A 23,380-nucleotide genomic window follows, 5' to 3' on the forward strand; every position below is an offset into this window, starting at 1 on the left:
TGAGTGTTACTATGCTAGTACATGTTCTTATAGATTCAATGAGAGTAACTATGCTTGAACATGTACTAGCATAGTAACTCTCATTGAATCTGTAAGAACATGTTCTTACAGATTCAATGATAGTTACTATGCTAGTACACGTTCTTACAGATTCAATGATAGTTACTATGCTTGTACATGTTCTTACAGATTCAATGAGAGATACTATGCTAGTACATGTTCTTACAGATTCCATGATAGTTACTATGCTAGTACATGTTCTTACAGATACAATGAGAGTTACTATGCTAGTACATATTTTTATAGATTCAATGAGAGTAACTATGCTTGTACATGTTCTTACAGATTCAATGAGAGATACTATGCTAGTACATGTTCTTACAGATTCCATGATAGTTACTATGCTAGTACATGTTCTTACAGATACAATGAGAGTTACTATGCTAGTACATATTTTTATAGATTCAATGAGAGTAACTATGCTTGTACATGTTCTTACAGATTCAATGATAGTTACTATGCTAGTACATGTTCTTACAGATTGAATGATAGTTACCATGCTAGTACATGTTCTTACAGATACAATGAGAGTTACTATGCTAGTACATGTTCTTACAGATTCAATGATAGTTACTATGCTAGTACATGTTCTTACAGATTCCATGATAGTTACTATGCTTGTACATGTTCTTACAGATTCAATGAGAGTAACTATGCTTGTACATGTTCTTATAGATTCAATGAGAGTAACTATGCTTGAACATGTTCTTACAGATTCAATGATAGTTACTATGCTAGTACATGTTCTTACAGATTCAATGAGTTTGCCAAGCAGAGTTCTGGTGAGAGTGGCAAGGCATCCCAGACTCGAGCTCTTCTGTTTGACATCAGCTTCCTAATGCTGGCACACATCACACAGATCTACGGCTCAGAGGTCTGCATTCACATTAATGATTTATTTTTTTTAATTAATAGTTAACCCTTAATGCATCTGAAGGGTGCTATGGGATAACTGGGCTTAATGCATGTGTCCACAGGCTTATCAGGGACCACACTTTCCAACCACGCTGTATTTTCTTTTAGAAGAGACCTCCTTTCAAAGAAAAATTCCATGATTGAAAGCGGAAAGTGTTTTGTCCCTCATAAGCCTGTCACACATGTATTTAGCCCAGTTTTCATTACACAGATCTATGGCTCAGATGTACAGCATTCAAATGTGCCTCATTCTTCAAAAACTAGGCCGCATGACTGTTTACCAGGTGTTGCCCAGACTGTAGCTCAGAGATACGGCATTCAAATATGCCTCAGTCTGGGAAAACTAGGCCCCATGACTGTTTATAAAGTGTTGCCCAGACTGTAGCTCAGAGGTACAGCATTTATATGTGCCTCATTCTTCAAAAACTAGGCCCCATGACTGTTTACCAGGTGTTGCCCAGACTGTAGCTCAGAGATACGGCATTCAAATATGCCTCAGTCTGGGAAAACTAGGCCCCATGACTGTTTATAAAGTGTTGCCCAGACTGTAGCTCAGAGGTACGACATTCAAATGTGCCACAGTCTGGGAAAACTAGGCCCCATGACTGTTTATAAAGTGTTGCCCATACTGTAGCTCAGAGGTACGACATTCAAATGTGCCTCAGTCTGGGAAAACTAGGCCCCATGACTGTTTATAAAGTGTTGCCCATACTGTAGCTCTGAGGTACGGCATTCAAATGTGCCTCAGTCTGGGAAAACTAGGCCCCATGACTGTTTAGTAAGTTTTGCCCATACTGTAGCTCAGAGGTACGGCATTCAAATGTGCCTCAGTCTGGGAAAACTAGGCCCCATGACTGTTTACCGAGTGTTGCCCATACTGTAGCTCAGAGGTACGGCATTAAAATGTGCCTCATTCTGGAAAAACTAGGCCCCATGACTGTTTACCAAGTGTTGCCCATACTATGGCTTAGAGGTACGGCATTCAAATGTGCCTCATTCTTCAAAAACTAGGCCCCATGACTGTTTACCAGGTGTTGCCCAGACTGTAGCTCAGAGATACGGCATTCAAATATGCCTCAGGCTGGGAAAACTAGGCCCCATGACTGTTCATAAAGTGTTGCCCAGACTGTAGCTAAGAGGTACGGCATTCAAATGTGCCTCAGTCTGGGAAAACTAGGCCCCATGACTGTTTACCAAGTGTTGCCCATACTGTAGCTCAGAGGTACGGCATTAAAATGTGCCTCAGTCTGGGAAAACTAGGCCCCATGGCTGTTTACCAAGTGTTGCCCATACTGTAGCTCAGAGGTACGGCATTCATATGTGCCTCATTCTTCAAAAACTAGGCCCCATGACTGTTTACCAAGTGTTGCCCATACTATGGCTCAGAGGTACAGCATTCAAATGTGCCTCAGTCTGGGAAAACTAGGCCCCATGACTGTTTACCAAGTGTTGCCCATACTATGTCTCAGAGGTACAGCATTCAAATGTGCCTCATTCTTCAAAAACTAGGCCCCATGACTGTTTACCAAGTGTTGCCCATACTGTAGCTCAGAGGAACGGCATTCAAATGTGCCACAGTCTGGGAAAACTAGGCCCCATGACTGTTTACCAAGTGTTGCCCATACTATGTCTCAGAGGTACGGCATTCAAATGTGCCTCAGTCTGGGAAAACTAGGCCCCATGACTGTTTACCAAGTGTTGCCCAGACTGTAGCTCAGAGGTACGGCATTCAAATGTACCTCAGTCTGGGAAAACTAGGCCCCATGACTGTTTATAAAGTGTTGCCCATACTATGTCTCAGAGGTACGGCATTCAAATGTGCCTCAGTCTGGGAAAACGAGGCCCCATGACTGTTTACCAAGTGTTGCCCAGACTGTAGCTCAGAGGTACGGCATTCAAATGTGCCTCAGTCTGGGAAAACTAGGCCCCATGACTGTTTACCAAGTGTTGCCCATACTATGTCTCAGAGGTACGGCATTCAAATGTGCCACAGTCTGGGAAAACTAGGCCCCATGACTGTTTACCAAGTGTTGCCCATACTGTAGCTCAGAGGTACGGCATTCAAATGTGCCACAGTCTGGGAAAACTAGGCCCCATGACTGTTTATAAAGTGTTGCCCAGACTGTAGCTCAGAGGTACGGCATTCAAATGTGTCTAAGTCTGGGAAAACTAGGCCCCATGACTGTTTACCAAGTGTTGCCCAGACTGTAGCTCAGAGGTACGGCATTCAAATGTGCCACAGTCTGGGAAAACTAGGCCCCATGACTGTTTATAAAGTGTTGCCCATACTGTAGCTCAGAGGTACAGCATTTAAATGTGTCTCATTCTTCAAAAACTAGGCCCCATGACTGTTTACCAAGTGTTGCCCAGACTGTAGCTCAGAGGTACGGCATTCAAATGTGCCTCATTCTTCAAAAACTAAGCCCCATGACTGTTTACCAAGTGTTACCCATACTGTAGCTCAGAGGTACAGCATTCAAATGTGCCTCAGTCTGGGAAAACAAGGCCCCATGACTGTTTACCAAGTGTTGCCCATATTACGGCTCAGAGATATGGTATTCAAATTCTGTATAGTGTTTAGCTGCTATACATCATAGCTGTGTGCAAACTGCACAGGCTAATCTGGGGCAACAATTTACCCAAATGCATTAAGCCTCCTTTTCCCATAGCGAGGCTTATTTATTTCTGAAACAAACCTCCAACGTTAGAGATGACACTTTAAATGCATTAAGCCCCCTTTTCCCATAGCGTGGCTTATTATTTCTGAAACAAACCTCCAACGTTAGGGATGCCACTTTCAGCCTACACTGCATTTTCGTTTAGAAGAGACCTCCTTTCAACGAAAAATTCCATAAAATTGGAAACTGTTTTGTCGCTGATAGGCTGTGCAGACTGATAAATAAGCCTCGCTGTGGGAAAAGGGAGCTTATTTCTAAAACAAACTTCAAACATCATTTGGTTCCATCGCCAGCTCATCACAGGCTGTTCCGAGTGCCAGGACACATTCTTCACCCAGTGGGTGACCCGCTGTCTGCCGGAGGATGGGAAATACAAGTCCGTGGACATCGGCATGCCCGTGGAGCCTTCCAAGGTGGACTTCCTGCTGAGCGCCCTCACGTCAGGGTCTGATATAGCTCAGGGGTAAGAAGGGGGAATATTCACCCTTTACCACTTAGATACGTGTTTAAACCTTTACCACTTAGATAAGTGTTTAACCCTTTACCACTTAGATATGTATTTAACCCTTTACCACTTAGATACATGTTTAAACCTTTACCACTTAGATATGTATTTAACCCTTTACCTTCTAGATATGTATTTAATGGCAGTGTTACACATTTGAACTTGTTTTAAAAACCTGGACTTCAAACATGTGCTTAAAGTGTCTTCCCAGATTAGCCTTTGCAGTCCGCACAGGCTTATCAGGGGTGAAACTTTTTGTTTTTGTGGATTTTTTTGTTTTATGGATTTTTGTTAAAAGAGACTTCTTTTAACCCTTTCCCACTTAGATACGTATTTTTATGCATTTGTAGTCCCTTAGAAAGTTAAATATAATTAAAGACCTTTTTTTATAAGAATCAAGTTTTAAAGGCTTCATTTCAACCCTTTAGGTACTGATGAGCAGCACACAGCATAAAACCTGACCAGACTGCGAGTTAATCGCAGGCTGTTCTGGTTGTACATGTATATTGTTTGCACATAGCCATGTTCACTTTGCTTCTGAGTAGGAAAGGGTTAATGGCAGTGTTACACATTTGAACTTGTTTTAAAACCTGGATTTCATACATGTGCTTTAAGTGTGGTCCCAGATTAGCGCAGGCTAATCAGGATTCAGGCTTTTCGCTTTTATGGAACTTTTTGTTTTATCTGGAACATCATTTTACGCACATGCATTAAGCCCTGTTTTCCTAGATCGCGGCTCATTTTTAACTGTATTTTCAGGCCGCCAAAGTGGCACGAGATCTGCACAAACACTCCATACGCTATACAGGAAGTGTTGTTTGCCTGGGAACACGGTTCAATATCTTCAGATAACATCAAGGTAAGGCAAGATTTCATTTGTTATATGCAGCCAGATGTCATTTGTTATATGCCGCCAGAATTCTTTTATTATACGTAGCCAGATGTCATTTGTTACACGCAGCTGTATGTGATTTGTAATATGCAGCCATATGTCATTTGTTATACGCAGCCAGATTTCATTTGTTATTTGTAGCCAGATTTAATTTGTTACATTTGTATACACAGCCTTTTTGTTGTGAGACCTTACCAGTTAGTTGATAACATGAAGGTGACACTTTTGTCAAAGCCGATGCAGCCTTTATGTGCATTTTGGTCTATGTAACGACTACATGAGCCTTGTTCTGAAAAAATTGGGCGTAATGTTTGTGCCCAAAGTGGCGTCCCAGATGAGCCTGTGTGGACTAATCTATGCCCAAAGTGGCGTCCCAGATTAGCCTGTGTGGACTAATCTATGCCCAAAGTGGCGTCCCAGATTAGTCTGTGAAGACTAATCTAGTGTCCCAGATTAGCCTGTGTGGACTAATCTATGTCCCAGATTAGCCTGTGTGGACTAATCTATGTGGTGTCCCAGATTAGCCTGTGTGGACTTATCTATGTGGTGTCCCAGATTAGCCTGTGTGGACTAATCTATGTCCCAGATTAGCCTGTGTGGACTAATCTATGTCCCAGATTAGCCTGTGTGGACTAATCTATGTCCCAGATTAGCCTGTGTGGACTAATCTATGTTGGTGTCCCAGATTAGCCTGTGTGGACTAATCTATGTGGTGTCCCAGATAGCCTGTGTGGACTAATCTATGTGGTGTCCCAGATGAGCCTGTGTGGACTAATCTATGCCCAAAGTGGCGTCCCAGATTAGCCTGTGTGGACTAATCTATGCCCAAAGTGGCGTCCCAGATTAGTCTGTGAAGACTAATCTATGTCCCAGATTAGCCTGTGTGGACTAATCTATGTCCCAGATTAGCCTGTGTGGACTAATCTATGTCCCAGATTAGCCTGTGTGGACTAATCTATGTCCCAGATTAGCCTGTGTGGACTAATCTATGTCCCAGATTAGCCTGTGTGGACTAATCTATGTTGGTGTCCCAGATTAGCCTGTGTAGACTAATCTATGTGGTGTCCCAGATAGCCTGTGTGGACTAATCTATGTGTCCCATATTAGCCTGTGTGGACTAATCTATGTCCCAGATTAGCCTGTGTGGACTAATCTATGTTTGTGTCCCAGATTAGCCTGTGTGGACTAATCTATGTCCCAGATTAGCCTGTGTGGACTAATCTATGTGGTGTCCCAGATAGCCTGTGTGGAATAATCTACGTCTCAGTCCTGTTTGGACTAATCTATAGCCTGTGTGGACTAATCTATAGCCTGTGTGGACTAATCTATAGCCTGTGTGGACTAATCTATAGCCTGTGTGGACTAATCTTTAGCCTGTGTGGACTAATCTATGTCCCAGATTAGGCCTGTGTGGACTAATCTATAGCCTATGTGGACTAATCTATGTCATTTTGCACTGTTATGGAACTTTTCCTTTCAAGAAAGTCTCTTCTTAAAGAAAATCCATTCTTGGCAGAAAGTGTCGTCCCTGATGAGCCTGTGCAGATGAAACTTTACGCACTTGCATTAATTCAAGTTTTTCCAGAACGAGCGTTTTTAAATCTATGAAATTTTAATGGTAGATATGGGAACTAAACTGCACACAAAGTTTTACTACTCAGGGAAAGATCTGGGATCACAAAATGTACAGGTTGCTGCGTTAAACAAAAGGACAGGGTGTAAAAAGGAGCAATTCCAGTCTTTTATCTTATACATTTAATATCCATGAAGGGAATTCTTAACCTAACACATGTATTTAAGGTTTTAAAGGATAGTATAGCCATCTAACATTGAGTATTTTGCAGAATGTGTATTAAAAGGCAACAGATTTTAATATACCATTAAAACAGACAGTGTATTCCCTGATAAGGCATGCATCAAGCCACTGTCCATACTCTTTGTCAGCCACTAGATCTGGGAAAATGGGGTTTATTGCATGTGCATAAAGTGTCGTCCCAGATCAGGAAAGACACTGTCTGCCTAAACTGGATTTTCGCTAAGAAGAGACTTCCGTATGAAATATTCCATTAAAGTGGAAAATGTGCTATCTGATTAGCCTTTGTGCACTTAGCAGGCTAATCGGGAACAACACTTTAAGCACATGCATTAAGCCCCATTTTCCCAGACCAAGGCTCATAAAAAATAAATCATGAAAATTATGAACATATGGCAATAAAAAATGGGCAATATTTCATAAACAAAAATATAAGCCAGCATTTAAAAATTGTTCTCAATGTCTCAGATGATATTGAACTACATCAAGACTCGCATGTTGAGTCTGCCGGTGTGCATCGTGGCCTGGCTGTGCAGCTACATCAACATGCTCAGTGAGGAGGCCCGCACCAAGCCCCTGTCCATACTCCAGCAGCTGATCCAGCCCCTACAGGGGGACTCCCTACCGCAGTACTACTCTGAGAGGTTTGTGAACTTAAGCCTCTATTGATAAGGAATATTATTTAAATTGATCAGGTTGTTTTACATTTAGAACATTTTGTTACTGACTCACTACCACTGTTCTACGCTGAGACGTTGGTGTACAGAGTCATTTTGGAAAAACTGGGCTTAATGCATGTGCGTAGTGTCCTCCCAGATTAGCCTGTGCAGTCCTGTTGCATTTTTTATGCCCCCTTTGAGTTTCGAAGAAGAGGGGGTATATAGTTTTCGCACTGTCCGTCAGTCTGTCTGTCAGTCTGTCACACTTTTGGTGTCCGCTCTCTAATTCAAATAGTTTTAATCCAATCTTTACCAAACTTGATCAGAAATTGTATCTAGACAATATCTAGGTCAAGTTCGAATATGGGTCATGCCAGGTCAAAAACTAGGTCACGGGTCACTTAGTGCATTTCAAGATTTAAGCTTGGTGTCCGCTCTCTAATTGAAGTAGTTTTCATCGGATCTTTACCAAACTTGGTCAGAAGTTGTATCAAGACAATATCTAGGTCAAGTTCGAATATGGGTCATGCCGGGTCAAAAACTAGGTCATGGATTCACTTAGTGCATTTCAAGGATTTAGCATGGTGTCCGCTCTCTAGTTTATGTGGCTTTCTGATTTATTTTGATATTCTAAGACATTTTATGCCCCTGAAGGGAGGGCATATAGTGATCGGACTGTCCGTCACACTTTGCGTTTAGATTTCGAAAAAATGCTCATTACTTCTATGTCACTTCAGATAGCAATTTCATATTTGGCATTCATGTGTATATGAACAAGGCCTTTCCATACGCACACAAATTTTGACCCCTGTGACCTTGAACTTAGGGTCTGCGTTTAGGTTTCAAAATCTGCGTTTAGGTTTCGAAAAAAGCTCATAACTTCTACCAAGCGTTTATAGGGGGCATAAGTCATCCTATGGTGACAGCTCTTGTTGTTTGTAGGAAGTCTCTTCAAAACCAAATTCCAGTTTTAAGCACAAAGTGTTGATCCTGATTAGCATGTGATTACACTGCACAGGCTAATCTAGGAAACACTACACACATGCATTAAGCCTAGTTTTTCCAAATCGAAGATCAATTTATCTTGACTATGCAAATTGTGTAGCAAATGTTGATGTCACAAAGAGCCAGAGTCTTGCCTGCACGAATCGTGCTCACTCTGGCCTTCAGAAAATAATAGCCATATTTTTTTTCCTTAAAAAAATAATAGCCAAAACATATGCGGACTTTTCCGCAAAACGGTACTGAAGGCAAAAAGAAAGAAAAAACCATGAATCTCATTTTATCTATGTTTTATTAAATGTATATCTATTGATTTAAGTTATAATATATATATATATATACTCAAAAACAAGCATAATATCAGTGTGTCATTTTCTTATAAAATATTATCATGGCTTTACAATAAAGAATACAATCAATGTTGTGGGTGTGACTTAACAAACCAGATCTCAGCTACAGTTACATACACATAAGAATTAAGGGCAGAGGCCCCAACCCACCCAGAGCACTAATTATACTATTTTTTATAGTTTTTCCAATTGCAATTTTTGGTGAATACTCGAAATATTATAAACCACACCTTCCGTATCACCGCATGTGTATTCGTCATTCTATTTTTGCTGTTATGAACTTCGAAAATAAATCATAATGGACGAAAAAAATACAGTATCCGAAAACGGTAATCCGAAAAATTGTACGCGTTTTGCACATGAAATATGCATAATATAGGAGGTTTTTGTGTGACGTCACAAGAGGGGTTTTCCGTTACTAAAAATAGATTGGCCGTCAACTTCTTGATCGCGGCCAATTACATTGTATCAGAGTAAAGGTCGTCGGAAGACTTAATACTTACAACTTCACAAAACAAAACGATAAATACCCGTATTATTTTTTAAAATAAGAATTTAATTAATGATATTTCAAAAATAATAAAACATATAATAATTTGAATATTATTATTAGTGGTTTGGATGCGATAGTGTTATTTTTCATCCGCGATTGAAATTTAGTGTAAGGGGTTCATTGAATCAGTTATAAAACAAAGCCCTAAAATAGCTCAATACATTTCAATCTTAAAATGTATTTTCAATTTTCTTTTACATTGAATGAATTTTCGTTTCGTTAACATTGCATGAAAATATTAATAAATTTAAGCATTCAAATTGAAAAAACACCTGCATATTTTGCAAATTGAACTGTCTTTGCATGTACGTGTATATTGAAAACTCGTCTGTAGTGATAATGATCGATACAAATCTAGCATTTTATGATACCATTAATCTACACATTTAATTTATTTAATGCAAGTATTTTATATCCCTATAATGACCAATCGCGATTGCTTGTTTTCATGATGATGTTTCGAACACTGCAGTAACGCACGATCTTTACACATTATAGCAGAGTTTACATTTGCAGGTACCCGTTAAATACGTTGTGTAGCAGTAAATGTGTTCAATATTTTAATTGTATAGTTATTAAACACTTTATTATTATGTATAAACTGGCTAATATATATATACTGAATAGTTTGTAGCTGTTAATCCATTTCGGACAAATGTCTATTTTTAAATATGTTCAAATATTTTATTAAAGCAACTGTTAAGTTTTTGACTTAATATGTCGAGAGATGACATGGAGGTATCATAAATTGTGTTTAATTACCAGACACATGTGGTTTATGCAGAGACCCTATACAGAGTCATACAAGTATAGATCCCTGGGTTTATGACACACTGTTTTCTTAGTAATTGTCTGGACAGTATCCGATCATATCGAGATAATTGGTTTGTGATAAAGAAAGGGGCAATTAAACACTGGGTTCAAACGCTGAAACAAAGAGTGTCAAAATTGGTGTGAACAATTAAATAAAAAACATTAACATTTATCAAGAGGATTAAGTTAATCTGTAACAAGGTAAGTTTTTACAGACAAATAGGTTCAAATCAGTTTCTATATGTTGACTACATAAAATCAACCAATTTGTTGTTTGTTTTCGTCCTCATTTGTGTTCGTTCATTGGATTCAATTTAATCTGAAAGAATTTCAATTTCTGAGTATTTTTTGATCGTCGATCATAGCGGGTCTCTATGAGAGCGGTGTTTTGCGAAAATGGGTTTTAAGCTTTATGTACACCAGAATAGTGCCATCCATGGGGTATGTTGTCACCAAACAATTATTAGGCTTAAGATTTAGAGTGAAGGATACTTGTTAAATTGTATTATTTCAAGAATTGCTGCAATTTTGAGTCGAACTTTGAACCACCGATAAATACATCATTCTACGTTAAGCACATTTTGTTACTGACATAATCACCAGTGGAATACTCAAATACTGGTTTTGAGTCTGTTCTTGATTATTAACTCTAAGAACGGGTTGGTGAATACTAACCCAATTCTCTTTGTGAGCCGCATTGAGGGAAAATGAGTCTTATGCCATTTGGGTTGCCTGCATTGAAGTCAAGCATGGTCCGTGGTCTCATAAGCAATAGGATTGGTCCTGAACAGACGGCATATATGGCATAATATTCATTTTGGCTTTACACGGGTCATGAATCCCTTTGTGATTTATATTAATGAGTCAAGACATGAACTGAACCATATGGCATTTTGAGTGAAAATATGTTACTGCATAGGAATGTATTTATTGTTTAAAAAATTTCAGATCAAGTCTTTTGTGCAGAAAAAAACTATTTGGGTAACATATCCTCTTTTATGTAGTCTTCAATTCTGAGTCAAGTAAGCTTCAGATCCTATGATGTATATCTAATTGTTTAGAAAATGATTCATTTAGAGCTTATCTTATGCTGCAAATATTTGGGAAAATGATCCATTTTAGATTATTTATAATTCTGAAAATGGTCCATTTCAGATTCTAATGGATTTTGTTGATTTTTCAGATAATATGATGCCATTTTCGATCATATTTTTGTCAGCCAATTGTTTAAAAAAATATCCATCTGAGATCCTATTTTGTACAATCAATTGTTCAGAAATCCTTTTCAGATCCTATTTGATATAGCTGATTGTTCAGAAAATGGTCCATTTCAGATTATATTCAATCAATAGGTTATATAATTGTCATTCCATATCCTATTTAATGCAGCCCATTGTTCAGAAATGATCAATTTAAGATCCTATTCTATTTAATCAATTGTTAAAAACGGTCCATTTCAGATCTTATTCTATTAAATGAATTGTTCAGAAAATAATCCATTTTAGATCCTATCTAATGCAGCATTTGTTCAGAAACTGGTCCATTTCAGATCCTATCCGATTCAGCCAATTGTTCAGAAAATGATCCATTGCAGATCCTATCTGATGCAACCAATTGTTCAGAGCATGATTCATTTCAGATCCTATTCTATTATATCAATTGTTCATAAAATGTGCCATTTCAGATCTTATCTGATGCAACCAATTGTTCAGAGAATGATTCATTTCAGATCCTATTCTATTAAATCAATTGTTCAGAAAATGGGCTATTTCAGATCCTATCTAATGCAGCCAATCGTTCAGAAAATGATCCATTTCAGATCCTTTCTGATGCAACCAATGATTCAAAGAATGTTTCATTTCAGATCCTATCTGATGCAACCCTTTGTTCAGAAAATGACCCATTTCAGATCCTATCTAAAGCAGCCAATTGTTCAGAAAATGATTCATTTCAGATCCTATCTAATGCAGCCAATTGTTCAGAAAATGATCCATTTCAGATCCTATCTGATGCAACCAATTGTTTAGAGGATGATTCATTTCAGATCCTATCTAATGCAGCCAATTGTTCAGAAAATGATCCACGATATACTGCCCCCTGCCAGTAGGCGTCCCATCCCACAGTATGTGCCTGCAAACAGCTTGCCAGGTGATTTGTAATTCTATCCAATCTTATGAATAACCACAATCTTGCAATGAGAAGATGTACATTCATCCCATCATCTTACAAAGATTTACTTAAAATAACATAAATACTGAAAATCAACGAATATTTCGCAAAATATTTTGTAAAATAAAGTTAACCCATCAAAATTCAGTGATCCTTATAGCAAAATTTCAAAGCTAGATGTAGTATGGTAACATAGATTTAATTCGATACAAAAAGCTCGTTTTTATCTTTTGTGCGGCGATATTTTCAATGTTTATTTCCCGCCAAAATATCTTAACCTTTACGAGCAAACGCGAGACTGGATATCAGCAGCTTCGGAAGAAAGACATATTCATGAGAACTACGTCCTGTTTCCGAAGCTGCCCAAAGCCAATCTTGCGTTAACTCGTAAACATTCAGATATCGTAGACAGAAATTTACATGGAATATATTGTCACAAAAAAAGACGAGCGATTTGTATCGCCCCAAATCTATGTTACCAGGCCCGATCTAGCATTGAAATTTTGGCTATTGCTATGAGGAACATTGATTTTTTATGTGTTTACTCTCTTTTTCGAAATATTGTACAAAATATATGTAGATTTTTAGTGTTTTGGCTTTTGCTTTGGGTAACTATTTAAAGTTTGCTTGCAAAATGTCAGAGTGATTGGAGATTTTTCTCCCCTGAGATGTCCCGATATTGGATTTACTTCATGATCTTTTATAGTCTACATATTTTCAAGCCATGTCACATTAAATAAATATAGGATCTGGCACGAGTTGTCAATTCATACCATATTTTATTAAACGAGTTCAGGAATTTTGTTAGTAAGCGAGCCTTTGAATTTCCTTGACGAGTTTAATAAAATATGGTATGATATGACAACGAGTGTCAGATCTTTTTTAACACATGCTTTTAAATGAGCAAATTAAATAAATATTTACGCAAACATAATGATAAATCCAGAATGTTGTTTACATGTCGTGACGTCATTTGACGTTGCAATGTCATTTCAGCAAAATAACAAAATGCGATTGGTCAATAAACGAAAAAACTAAGCCAATGAAAACGCTTAAAAGTATATTACACATGTGTAAGATAAAAATATATGTAATTGTAATATTACATGGGAAACAGGGTATGGCATGTGATAAAACAATTTAGCCTCACTCTGTGAAAACAGGGCTTACTGCATGTGTGTAAAGTGGCATTTACTGCATGTGCGTAAAGTGTCATCCCAGATTATCCTATGACGTCTGCACAGGCTTATCAGGGAAGACACTTACAGCTTTTATGGAATTTTTCGTTGAAATGAAGTATTTTCTTAACAAGAATTCACGATACGGATGTGCATTAAGCCCAGTTTTTGCATTAAGCCCAGTTTTCCCAGAACAAGGCTCAACTGCTGTTTGTTATAGCCGATGTCATGGCTAAGACCCTGAAGGCTGTGTTCAGCAAGGGCTGGCTTGAGACGGAGAGACTTCATGCGCTGAAGGCCCTATACAGTCTTTGTGGTGCTGACTGGTTTGTTGATAGACTTGTACGGGTAGGTAACGGCAGTGTTTTTCTGCGTTCAAATTCAGGGCACCTAATAATTCCCAATTAAAGGTTTCAAACAAAAATTATTTTTTTAAATAAATCTCAACATTTAGTTCATCTTCCATACAGCTCTTGAAGTTGATCATTAGTGTCCCCTACAGGTTTCACCAGAGGGGACTTACGGTTTGTGCTCTGTGTGTCTGACTGTTTGTCACACTTTTCTGGATCCTGCTATAACTTAAAAAGTTCTTCATATTTTTTCATGAAACTTGAAACATGGATAGATGGCAATATGGAAATTATGCAGTCATTTCATTTTGTTCCTACGTAAAAAAATCTGGTTGCTATGGCAACAAATTAAAAAAATCTGACAATGGTGGAGCTGGTAGGGGACATATATTGCTTGGCAATGGTCTTGTTAAATATAGTATTAAAACCAGTGTTGTTCTCAATTTTAAAATTTTAAATATTTGTTAGCAAAAAAATAACACTTATTTCACAATTTAAGTCTGGACAGGCAGATATTTATGTTGGCGCAATTCACTCTTTGTCCGTGTGCATACATACATGTAATTATGTCAAATCAATTCTAGGACACAACTTGTTTGAATCTGGGACAACATTATACACACATGCATTAAGATCAGTTATAAAACGAGGCTGCAATTTTGTAGCAAATGCTGGAGAGCAATCGCATTGACGACATCACGAAGAGCCTGAGTCTAGCCTACGCAATCATGCACATGGACATGGAACACCTGGCCCTGTCCCTCCTCCTTCACACCATACCCAGCCTGCTTCTGTCAGCCGCGTCCTACACGACCCTTACTGACCCTCGAGGTTACACGCTGGCAAAGTTCTGCGTCCTTACTATCACTGCCGCACAGGCTGCCAGGTCCACACAGAAGGATGTGCGTAGAGGTAAAAATTCAAAAATATGCATACACTGGTGCCAACTTGTTCATTGCTCCTAAAAAAATGAAGGGCCCTTAAAAACTGTTGGGCTCCTTGAGTTTTCTTAGAAAAAATCCAGGGGCCCAAAACAAATTTAAGGGTCCATGGACTACATGTATTGGGCTTTTTTGTTTTAACCCGAAGTTTATGTAGACCATTACAATTAAAATATGAGTCGAACACTGGCGTATTGTGTACATTTGATAATGTAAACTTAACTTACATTGATAAGGTGTGCATCAATACATTATACATTAAGAATGTTCAGGGTTTTTTGCAGGCTCAGTCAGGTCATATATTGACTGTGTTTTTTATGTATTTATAACAAAAACATGAACCTTGGCAGTGAAAATGATGAAAAAGACCAAACAATCCTGCAAATTATGAATATTTGCTGATTGATTTATTTTCTCTCTTAGCATTGTGATCGTTTTGTAATGATTTATTTTCTCTCTTCATGTATTTTCTCCCTTTACATTGTTAGCATTGCTAAATGATTTATTTTCTCTACATATGTTGTTAGCGTTTCTAAAATGATTTATTTTCTCCCTGAAGGTCATAAGCGTGATTCATTTTATCTCTTACGATCATAAGTAATAGATTTATTTTCTCTAATGGTTTAAGCGTGATCAATATTCTCTCTAAAGACCATAAGCGTGATCCATTTTCTCTCCAAAGGTCGTAAGCGATCCCGGAATGAGTTTGACCTTGATGACGTGGATGACCTTGACGGGGTGCACATGCAGGCAAAGAGGATGAAGATGGAGCCGCAGATTACCCTGGACTCCGAGGGATTCAACTTCGGTGAGGATCTGTGTGGCACTACTGTTTCATTGTTTACCTCTGACTGGAGGTTACATAGTATAGGTGGGGTGGTTAGTTTTAACCTTTTTTAAAAGCTCAATGGCATTGAAAGGCTCAGGCTTAATTGAACACTCTTGAGTCCATTAACTGGGAAGAACTAGTACTTGGTTTCTTTGGGAGAGATATAAAGAATATAAAGAACACTTCCACGGTGTTGATCAAAAGAAGAGGGTGGGTGGGGATGTAATCTCTGAAAATATTTTTGTTTGTCCTTCTGTCATGAGGCACAAATTTGTCTGACTGATTCCTCAACAACTTTTAAGTCTACAACCTTCAAAGGTGCATGAATTTTTTCTCATAGATCCAAGTTGTTCATGTGCAACGTGCATAATGGTATGTTAAAAATTGCTTCAGTAACTACCCTTTTTATCGCCGCCAAAAAAACTATCGGAGGGTATATAGTAATTGGTCTCGTCCGTCTGTCTGAAACTTCGTCCGGAGCATAACTCTAAATCTACTGAAGGGATTTATTTGAAACTTAAAATATACACAGATGGCAAGCAGGAGAAGTGCAGTGACTAAGAACCATAACTCTATCTACCTTAGGTTTTGCCCTTTATTTAATTTCAAAGTAAATTTTTGTCCGGAGCATAACTCTAAATCTACTGAAGGGACTTATTTGAAACTAGAAATATAAACAGATGGCAACTAGAAGTGCAGTGAACATGAACCATAACTCTTTCGGCCGTAGTTTTTAAATTATCTTCCTTTATTTTTGTTATTATTATTTATTTTTATGCTCCCCCAAAATTTATTTTGGGGAGAGCATATAGTCGCCGCTTCGTCTGTCCGTCCGTGTGTCCGTCCGTGCACAATTTTTGTCCGGGCTATTTCTCAGCAACTAATGACCGGAATTCAATGAAACTTTATGGGAAGCTTCACTACCAAGAGGAGATGTGCATATTATCAGCGGGTTCTGGTCGGATGATTTTTCACAGAGTTATGGCCCTTTGAAATTTTCTATAAAAATATTCTTGACCCCCCAACTACTGTGCCTTCAAGACGTTTCCTTTTATCTGAATATTTAGTGCAATATTTTGACAAAAAAAACTTTGGGGAGCATTACCCGTCTCCGACGGTTTCTTGTTTTATTTATTTTTTATTTATTTATAATTTTATTATTTTAGCTTTTCAGGTGCCATGTTTTACAAATATTCTACTCTCTAAAACAAATGTTGTCACACAAGCAAACACATTTCGGCGGGGATTTGGTGCTTCTGTGACAAGCTCTTGTTTAACTAAGAATTTCTTTACATTATTATTATCATTTGCTACATAACATCACATGAAGCTTCTGAAGTGACAATCTCTTGTTTGCATTATATGTGAACCAGGCTCTGAGAAAACCAGGCATAATGCATGTGCGTAAAGAGTCATCCCAGATTAGCCTGTGCAGTCCGCACAGGCTATATAAGGGACAACACTTTCTGCTTTTATAACATTTTTGTTTGAATGAAGTATCTTCTTAGCAAAAATCCAATTTAGGCAGAAAGTGTTGCCCCTGATTAGCCTGTGCGGACTGCACAGGCTAATCTAGGATGACACTTTACGCACATGCATTAAGCCCAGTTATCTCAGAACGCGTCTCATATGTTTAAAGGAATTCTCTTCTAAATGAAAATCCAGTCTAGGCAGAAATTATCTTCTCTGAATAGCCTCGGGAGACTGCGCAGGCAAATCTGGGACGACACTTAATGCTGCTCATGCGTTAAGCCCTGTTTTCCCATAGTGTGGCTCATTTTAGTACAGCTGTTGATTTATCTCTTTCAGATTTCCTCAATGTCAAGGATGAGAGTGATACAGCTCCAGTTATAGATTCCAAGGACCCTCTCAATAAGGCTTTACGTATGTACTACCATCTGTGAAAGGCTTTAAGTTCCCTATTACAGTAAACCCTGTCTGTTCCTTTAAACAGCCAACCTTGCAGCTCTTGCTTGTTCCCTATTCTAGTGAATATTTGTATGCCCTCGGATCGAAAGATCTAGGGTATATTATTTTTGGCCTGTCTGTCTGTCATTCATCGTGTGTGTCCCAAAACTTTAACCTGGGTTAAAGTTTGATAATTTTTGCAATATTGAAGATAGCAAATTCATATTTGGCATGCATGTGTATCTCACGGAGCTGCACATTTTGAGTGGTGAAAAGTCAAGGTCACCCTTCAAGGTCAAAGGTCAAATATCATTGTATTTTTCTTTCCTAAAACTTTAACTTTCAGTTAAAGTTTTGTCATAACTTTTTGAATATTGAAGATAGCAACTTGGTATTTGGCATGCATGTGTATCTCATGGAGCTGCACATTTAGAGTGGTGAAAGGTCAAGGTCATCCTTTAAGGTCAAAAGTTAAATGTATGGCTTCAAAGCGGCGCACTAGGGGGCATTGTGTTTCTGATAAACACATCTCTTGTTTAAGTTCTTTAAAAGAGAAGGAAAAAAGCTGAAGGCTTTTTGAAATGCTCTAGAGCATGTGTCCTGGGTAGAACCAGTACTTGGTGACGTTGAGGGGATTTGAAGAACCCTTCCACAGTTGCTATAGAACCCGTGACATCCTTGTCGCTAGACTGACACCATATGCACTATGCCACAACAACCTTTTTTTTAGATCATCATCATGCTTAGAACGTTCACTATTTTGGTGAATGACCAATAAACACAGTGATTGATTTTCATGCTGTGACTGTACCCTATTTTAGTGAACCTGTTTCCCCTATTTAAGTGGACCTGTTTTGACTGATGAATGCAGTGGTTCTCTATAATTATATGACTGTTCCCTATTTAAGTGAACCCATATCTCCTATTCCTATGAACGCATATCTCCTATTCCTATGAGCCCATTTCTCCTATTCCATTGAACTTGTTTCTCCTAATCCAGTGAACCTGTTTCTCTTATTCTAGTGAACCTATTTCTCCTATTCCAGTGAACCTGTTTCGACTTATGAATGCTGTTGTTCATGACGGGGAGGTGAGCCAGAAGACGAGCTTCATTGTCAGTCTGGTGGATGAGGCTGTTAACTGTGGCCAGCACGCACGCTACATCCTGCAGTTCATGCCTCCAAACATGGTAAATATGGTCCAAACAGAGTAAATATGGTCCAAACATGGTGAATATGGTCCAAACATGGTAACTAGGGCCCACACGTGGTAACTAGGGTTCAAACATGGTAACTAGGGCCCAAATATGGTAAATTTGGTCCAAACATGGTAACTAGGGCCCACAAGTGTTAACTAGGGCTCAAATATGGTAACTAGGGCTCAAACACATGGTAACTAGCTACAACCGTTATGTCTGGTTAAAACTTTGGTATCTTCAACTGCTGTTGCATATCATCATTACCTCCCCATTTCAACCAGGATGACTATCAAAAGCTAAAAAAAAAATCTCTATGATTCGAGCCGCATTCTGAGAAAACTAGGCTTTGTGCATGGTGGTAAAGAGTTGTCCCTGATGAGCCTGTGCAGTCTGCGCAAGATAGTCAAAACTATCTGCCCAGTTGGAATTTGAGTTTAAAAGACACTTCTTTAAAATAATTACATAAAAGCGGAAAGTGCTGACCTTGAATAGCCTGTTTTGACTGCACAAATCTGGGACGATACTTAAAAGAACATGCTCATGCATAAACTTAAGCCCTGTTTTCCGAGAAGGCGGATCATTTGTGTTTCAAATCCTGACAACCAATCTGTCGTGATTGTCTTTCAGTTGAGCCAAATGATGAGGTGTATGCCGGCCGCGTTTGACAACTCAAGGGTGCTGCAGATTTGTGACATCTCAAACTCGACAGGCAGAAAGATAGCTGTGAAGGCAGTATGTCAGAATGCTCGAAGAAAGTCTTACTGATGGAACGTGTGAGACAGTTGAAGAGAGTTGAACAATTTGTTTTGCGAACAAAAAAGTAGTCCTGCTTACTTTATCACAAGATTTGGGACTTGCCCTGTGTGCAAAAAAGTAGTCCTGCTTACATTACAGATGTACAGTGCTTTAAACTGTACTTTGTGCAAACAGTAATTCTCCTTACAAACGCACAGTGCTTTGAACTTTGTATAAAATTGTAAAGTGACAATTAAGTTGTCCGACTTACAGAAGTACAGTGCTTTGAACTGTGTAGGAAATTGTACAGGGACAATGCAGTTGTCCGACTTACAGAATAACAGTGCTTTGAACTGTGTAGGAAATGGTAAAGTGACAATTAAGTTGTCTGACTTACAGAATTGCAGTGCTTTGAACTGTGTAGGACATTGTACTTCGTGCAAACAGTAATTCTCCCTACAAAAGCACAGTGCTTTCAATTGTGTGGAAAATGTAAAGTGACAATTAAGTTTTCCATCCTACGGTTATGTATCATATTTTGTAGAGAATTGCATTGTGACAATAAAGTTGTCTTACTAACTGAAGCACAGTTTTTGAGCTGTGTAGATAATGTGTTATTGTCATAAAGTAGTCTTGTGTATAGAAGCACATTGTTTCAAATTGTGTTAGAAATTGTACAGTGAAAAGAAAGTTTTCCTACTTAAAACAGCACAGTGTCTTGATATGTACAGGTAAATTAAATGTGGCAATAAAATTGTCTTGCCTATGGAAAAACAGTGTTTCAAATTAAGAAGTTAATTGTACAGTGAAAATAAAGTAGTCTTACTTACAAAAGCATGTTTTCTGCACTGTATAGGACATTGTACTGTGTGCTTAAAAGTTTATATGCTTATCAGTTAGGAAAGCCCACAATTTCATGCACCATACATTTTTAAGTTCTACTGCAAAGGTAGAAGAGCTTATGGGATGGCATGGTTTCTGTCTGTCTGTGTGTGAGTTAGACTTTTCTTGTTTATCGGATAAAGTCCACAATTTTCATCCGATTCTTTTCAAACTTGCTCAGTGTCTTTATATTAATGAGGACTCAAACCCTATTGATTTTCAGGTCACTGGGTCAAAGGTCAAGGTCGCAGTGACTCGAAATAGTAAAATGGTTTCCGGTTGATAACTCAAGAATGCTTAGGCCTAGGATCATGAAACTTCTTAGGTGCATTGATCATGACTGGCCGATGACCCCTTTTTATTTATAGGTCACTAGGTCAAAGGTCAAGGTCACAGTGACTCGAAATAGTAAAATGGTTACTTTTTCTTGTTTATCCGATTAAGTCCACAGTTTTCATCCGATTCTTTTCAAACTTGTTCAGTGTATTTATATTAAAGAGGACTCGAACCCTATTGATTTTCAGGTCACTGGGTCAAAGGTCAAGGTCGCAGTGACTCGAAATAGTAAAATGGTTTCCAGATATTAACTCAAGAATGCTTAGGCCTAGGATCATGAAACTTCATAGGTACATTGATCATGACTGGTTGATGACCCCTATTGATTTTCAGGTCACTAGGTCAAAGGTCAAGGTCACAGTGACTCTATTTATAGCAATAGAGCGATTCAGGCCCTCATGTTTAATGTTAACAACAAAATTGTCCAAACAATGTACAACAAAAGTGTAAGTTATTAAAGTAATGTTGACTATATAGTCCAGCATAAATGATTCATTTAACTGTGAACAAGAATATATCGCTCTGAATTAAACTATAATGGTCCACTGGAAAAAGCACTGTGTACTGTTTCTCGAAATAATAGGGAAAAAAGCGTTCACAGTCAGTCTGTATGTGAAAGTCCTAAAGTCTCGTACTGGTGTTTATGATTGATTAAAGGCCAATGATTATACTGCTAAAGTGTTGTTGTTGTTGTTTGTTTGTGGAAAAGCTGGGAGCATCCTTCAGATGGAGAATTTCATGATGAAATGAATCATAATTATATTTATAAGCAAAATTACTTATATAAATTCATTTTAAGCTCTGCTGTTTTCGGAGAAAACCCGAGGTATTGTCATAGCCAGGGTGTCGTGTCGTGTCGTGTTCGCGTCGTGCTAAAACCTTAACATTTTGTCAAGGTTTTAAACATTGGCTCTAAAATCAAAGTGCTTCCACCTACAACTTTGAAACTTCATATGTAGCTGCACCTTGATGAGTTTTACACGCCACACCCATATTTGGGTCACTAGGTCAAGGTCACTGTGACCTCTTAAAGAAAATAAAATAAAATCTGACAAGCTTTCATTTATTAAAAAATGCACTCGCAGCCGAGCGTTGGCACCCGTTATGCGGTGCTCTTGTTTAAGTGAAACATTAATCAAATTCTTTGCTACAAATACAAAATTTATAAAATTACACTAAAACTTTATTTGATGCATATAGCTGTGATTGTGGTATTAAAATGTCCTCAATTATGTCCAAATTAAGTAATATTTTTTCCAAAATAAAGCTTACATTTAGAGAAATTTTAAAGTTAATAAAATACTTTTGACCAGGATAACGGGCCTGAATTTCAGCCGCAAGTAAGCCATTAAAATTCACTGTGCTCTGAAATAATGTAATTGTCCATAAGATTAACATTTGTATTTTATATATTTGAAACAAAATTAAAGTTTATCTAAAACAAAAGCTGATCATCTATTTATTGCAACTGTGAAAATATTTTGACAGGACCAGTTTTCGGGATGACATTTTTGGATTTGTTTACTGTGAACCGCAATAATTCCTGATGTTAAATGATTTGCTGTCATTGAACGCTGTACTATCGGCATGATAAGTCAATATATATAGTATTTGCCTAGTCTCTAATTTTATATAAAGGTTACAAAATACTAAATAATCGAGTCATGTACGTTTGCTGTACTCTACAAAAATCCTCATAGTTTACTTGAAGGCATGTTTAACACTCTAGAGATTGCTAAATAGCTCCAAATGATGTTAGAAACAAGCAAATTGATATACCCCACAAATATATTTTGTTTATGGATGGGTGCAAATCTCTTTATGTATGGTAGAATCCTAACAAATGAGTCATATTAGATCAAAATTTGCAGCTTTTGGCTTTTGTGTGTGATCCTGACCTTGATCCTAGAGACTCAAGTCTTACCTGTGGCACCTGACCTTGACCCTAGAGACTCGAGTCTCACCTGTGGCACCTGACCTTGACCCTAGAGACTCGAGTCTTACCTGTGGCACCTGACCTTGACCCTAGAGACCCGAGTCTTACCTGTGGCACCTGACCTTGACCCTAGAGACTCAAGTCTTACCTGTGGCACCTGACCTTGACCCTAGAGACCCGAGTCTTACCTGTGGCACCTGACCTTGACCCTACAGACTCAAGTGTTACCTGTGGCACCTGACCTTGACCCTAGAGACCCGAGTCTTACCTGTGGCACCTGACCTTGACCCTAGAGACTCGAGTCTTACCTGTGGCACCTGACCTTGACCCTAGAGACCCGAGTCTTACCTGTGGCACCTGTCCTTGACCCTAGAGACCCGAGTCTTACCTGTGGCACCTGACCTTGACCCTGTACTGATTTATTTAGTAAAATGATTGTGGTACATGTCACAATGTGTATATGAGTCTCTCTATGGGTAAACAAGGCTTATTTCATGTGCATAAAATGGTAGCCAAGAAAAGCCTGTGCAGTCCAAAGAAGCTTATCAGGGAGGACACTTTCCACCTTGACTGGATTTTGTTTGGAGTAGAATTCCATTTAATGAAAAATTCCATTAAAGCGGAAATTATATTTCTAGATAAGCCTGTGGTTGCACAGGCTAATCTGGGACGACTTTT

General features: G+C 38.4%; 1 protein-coding gene across 17 annotated transcripts in view; it reads left to right on the forward strand.

The window, feature by feature from the left end:
• The window catches only part of LOC127856542 (mediator of RNA polymerase II transcription subunit 24-like), a 225,511-nt gene that overhangs the window by 162,188 nt on the left and 39,943 nt on the right, over window positions 1-23,380 (forward strand). For 2 of the 17 annotated variants that reach the window (XM_052392813.1, XM_052392816.1), the window contains exons 14-18: window positions 814-934; window positions 3,947-4,116; window positions 4,918-5,017; window positions 7,332-7,507; window positions 12,285-12,388. The exons of 2 other annotated variants lie outside the window; for them this stretch is intronic. In XM_052392813.1, coding sequence (XP_052248773.1) covers window positions 814-934; window positions 3,947-4,116; window positions 4,918-5,017; window positions 7,332-7,507; window positions 12,285-12,388 — 671 coding nt within the window. Of the gene's footprint in view, window positions 1-813; window positions 935-3,946; window positions 4,117-4,917; window positions 5,018-7,331; window positions 7,508-12,284; window positions 12,389-14,823; window positions 14,850-15,560; window positions 15,687-17,516; window positions 17,592-18,661; window positions 18,805-19,440; window positions 20,654-20,954; window positions 21,445-23,380 lie in introns of those variants that run through there. 13 more of the 17 variants (XM_052392810.1, XR_008038112.1, XM_052392814.1 and 10 more) reach the window with 13 other exon arrangements.

Source organism: Dreissena polymorpha, chromosome 13, assembly GCF_020536995.1.
Source record: "Dreissena polymorpha isolate Duluth1 chromosome 13, UMN_Dpol_1.0, whole genome shotgun sequence".
In the NCBI taxonomy this organism is placed as follows: domain Eukaryota; kingdom Metazoa; phylum Mollusca; class Bivalvia; order Myida; family Dreissenidae; genus Dreissena; species Dreissena polymorpha.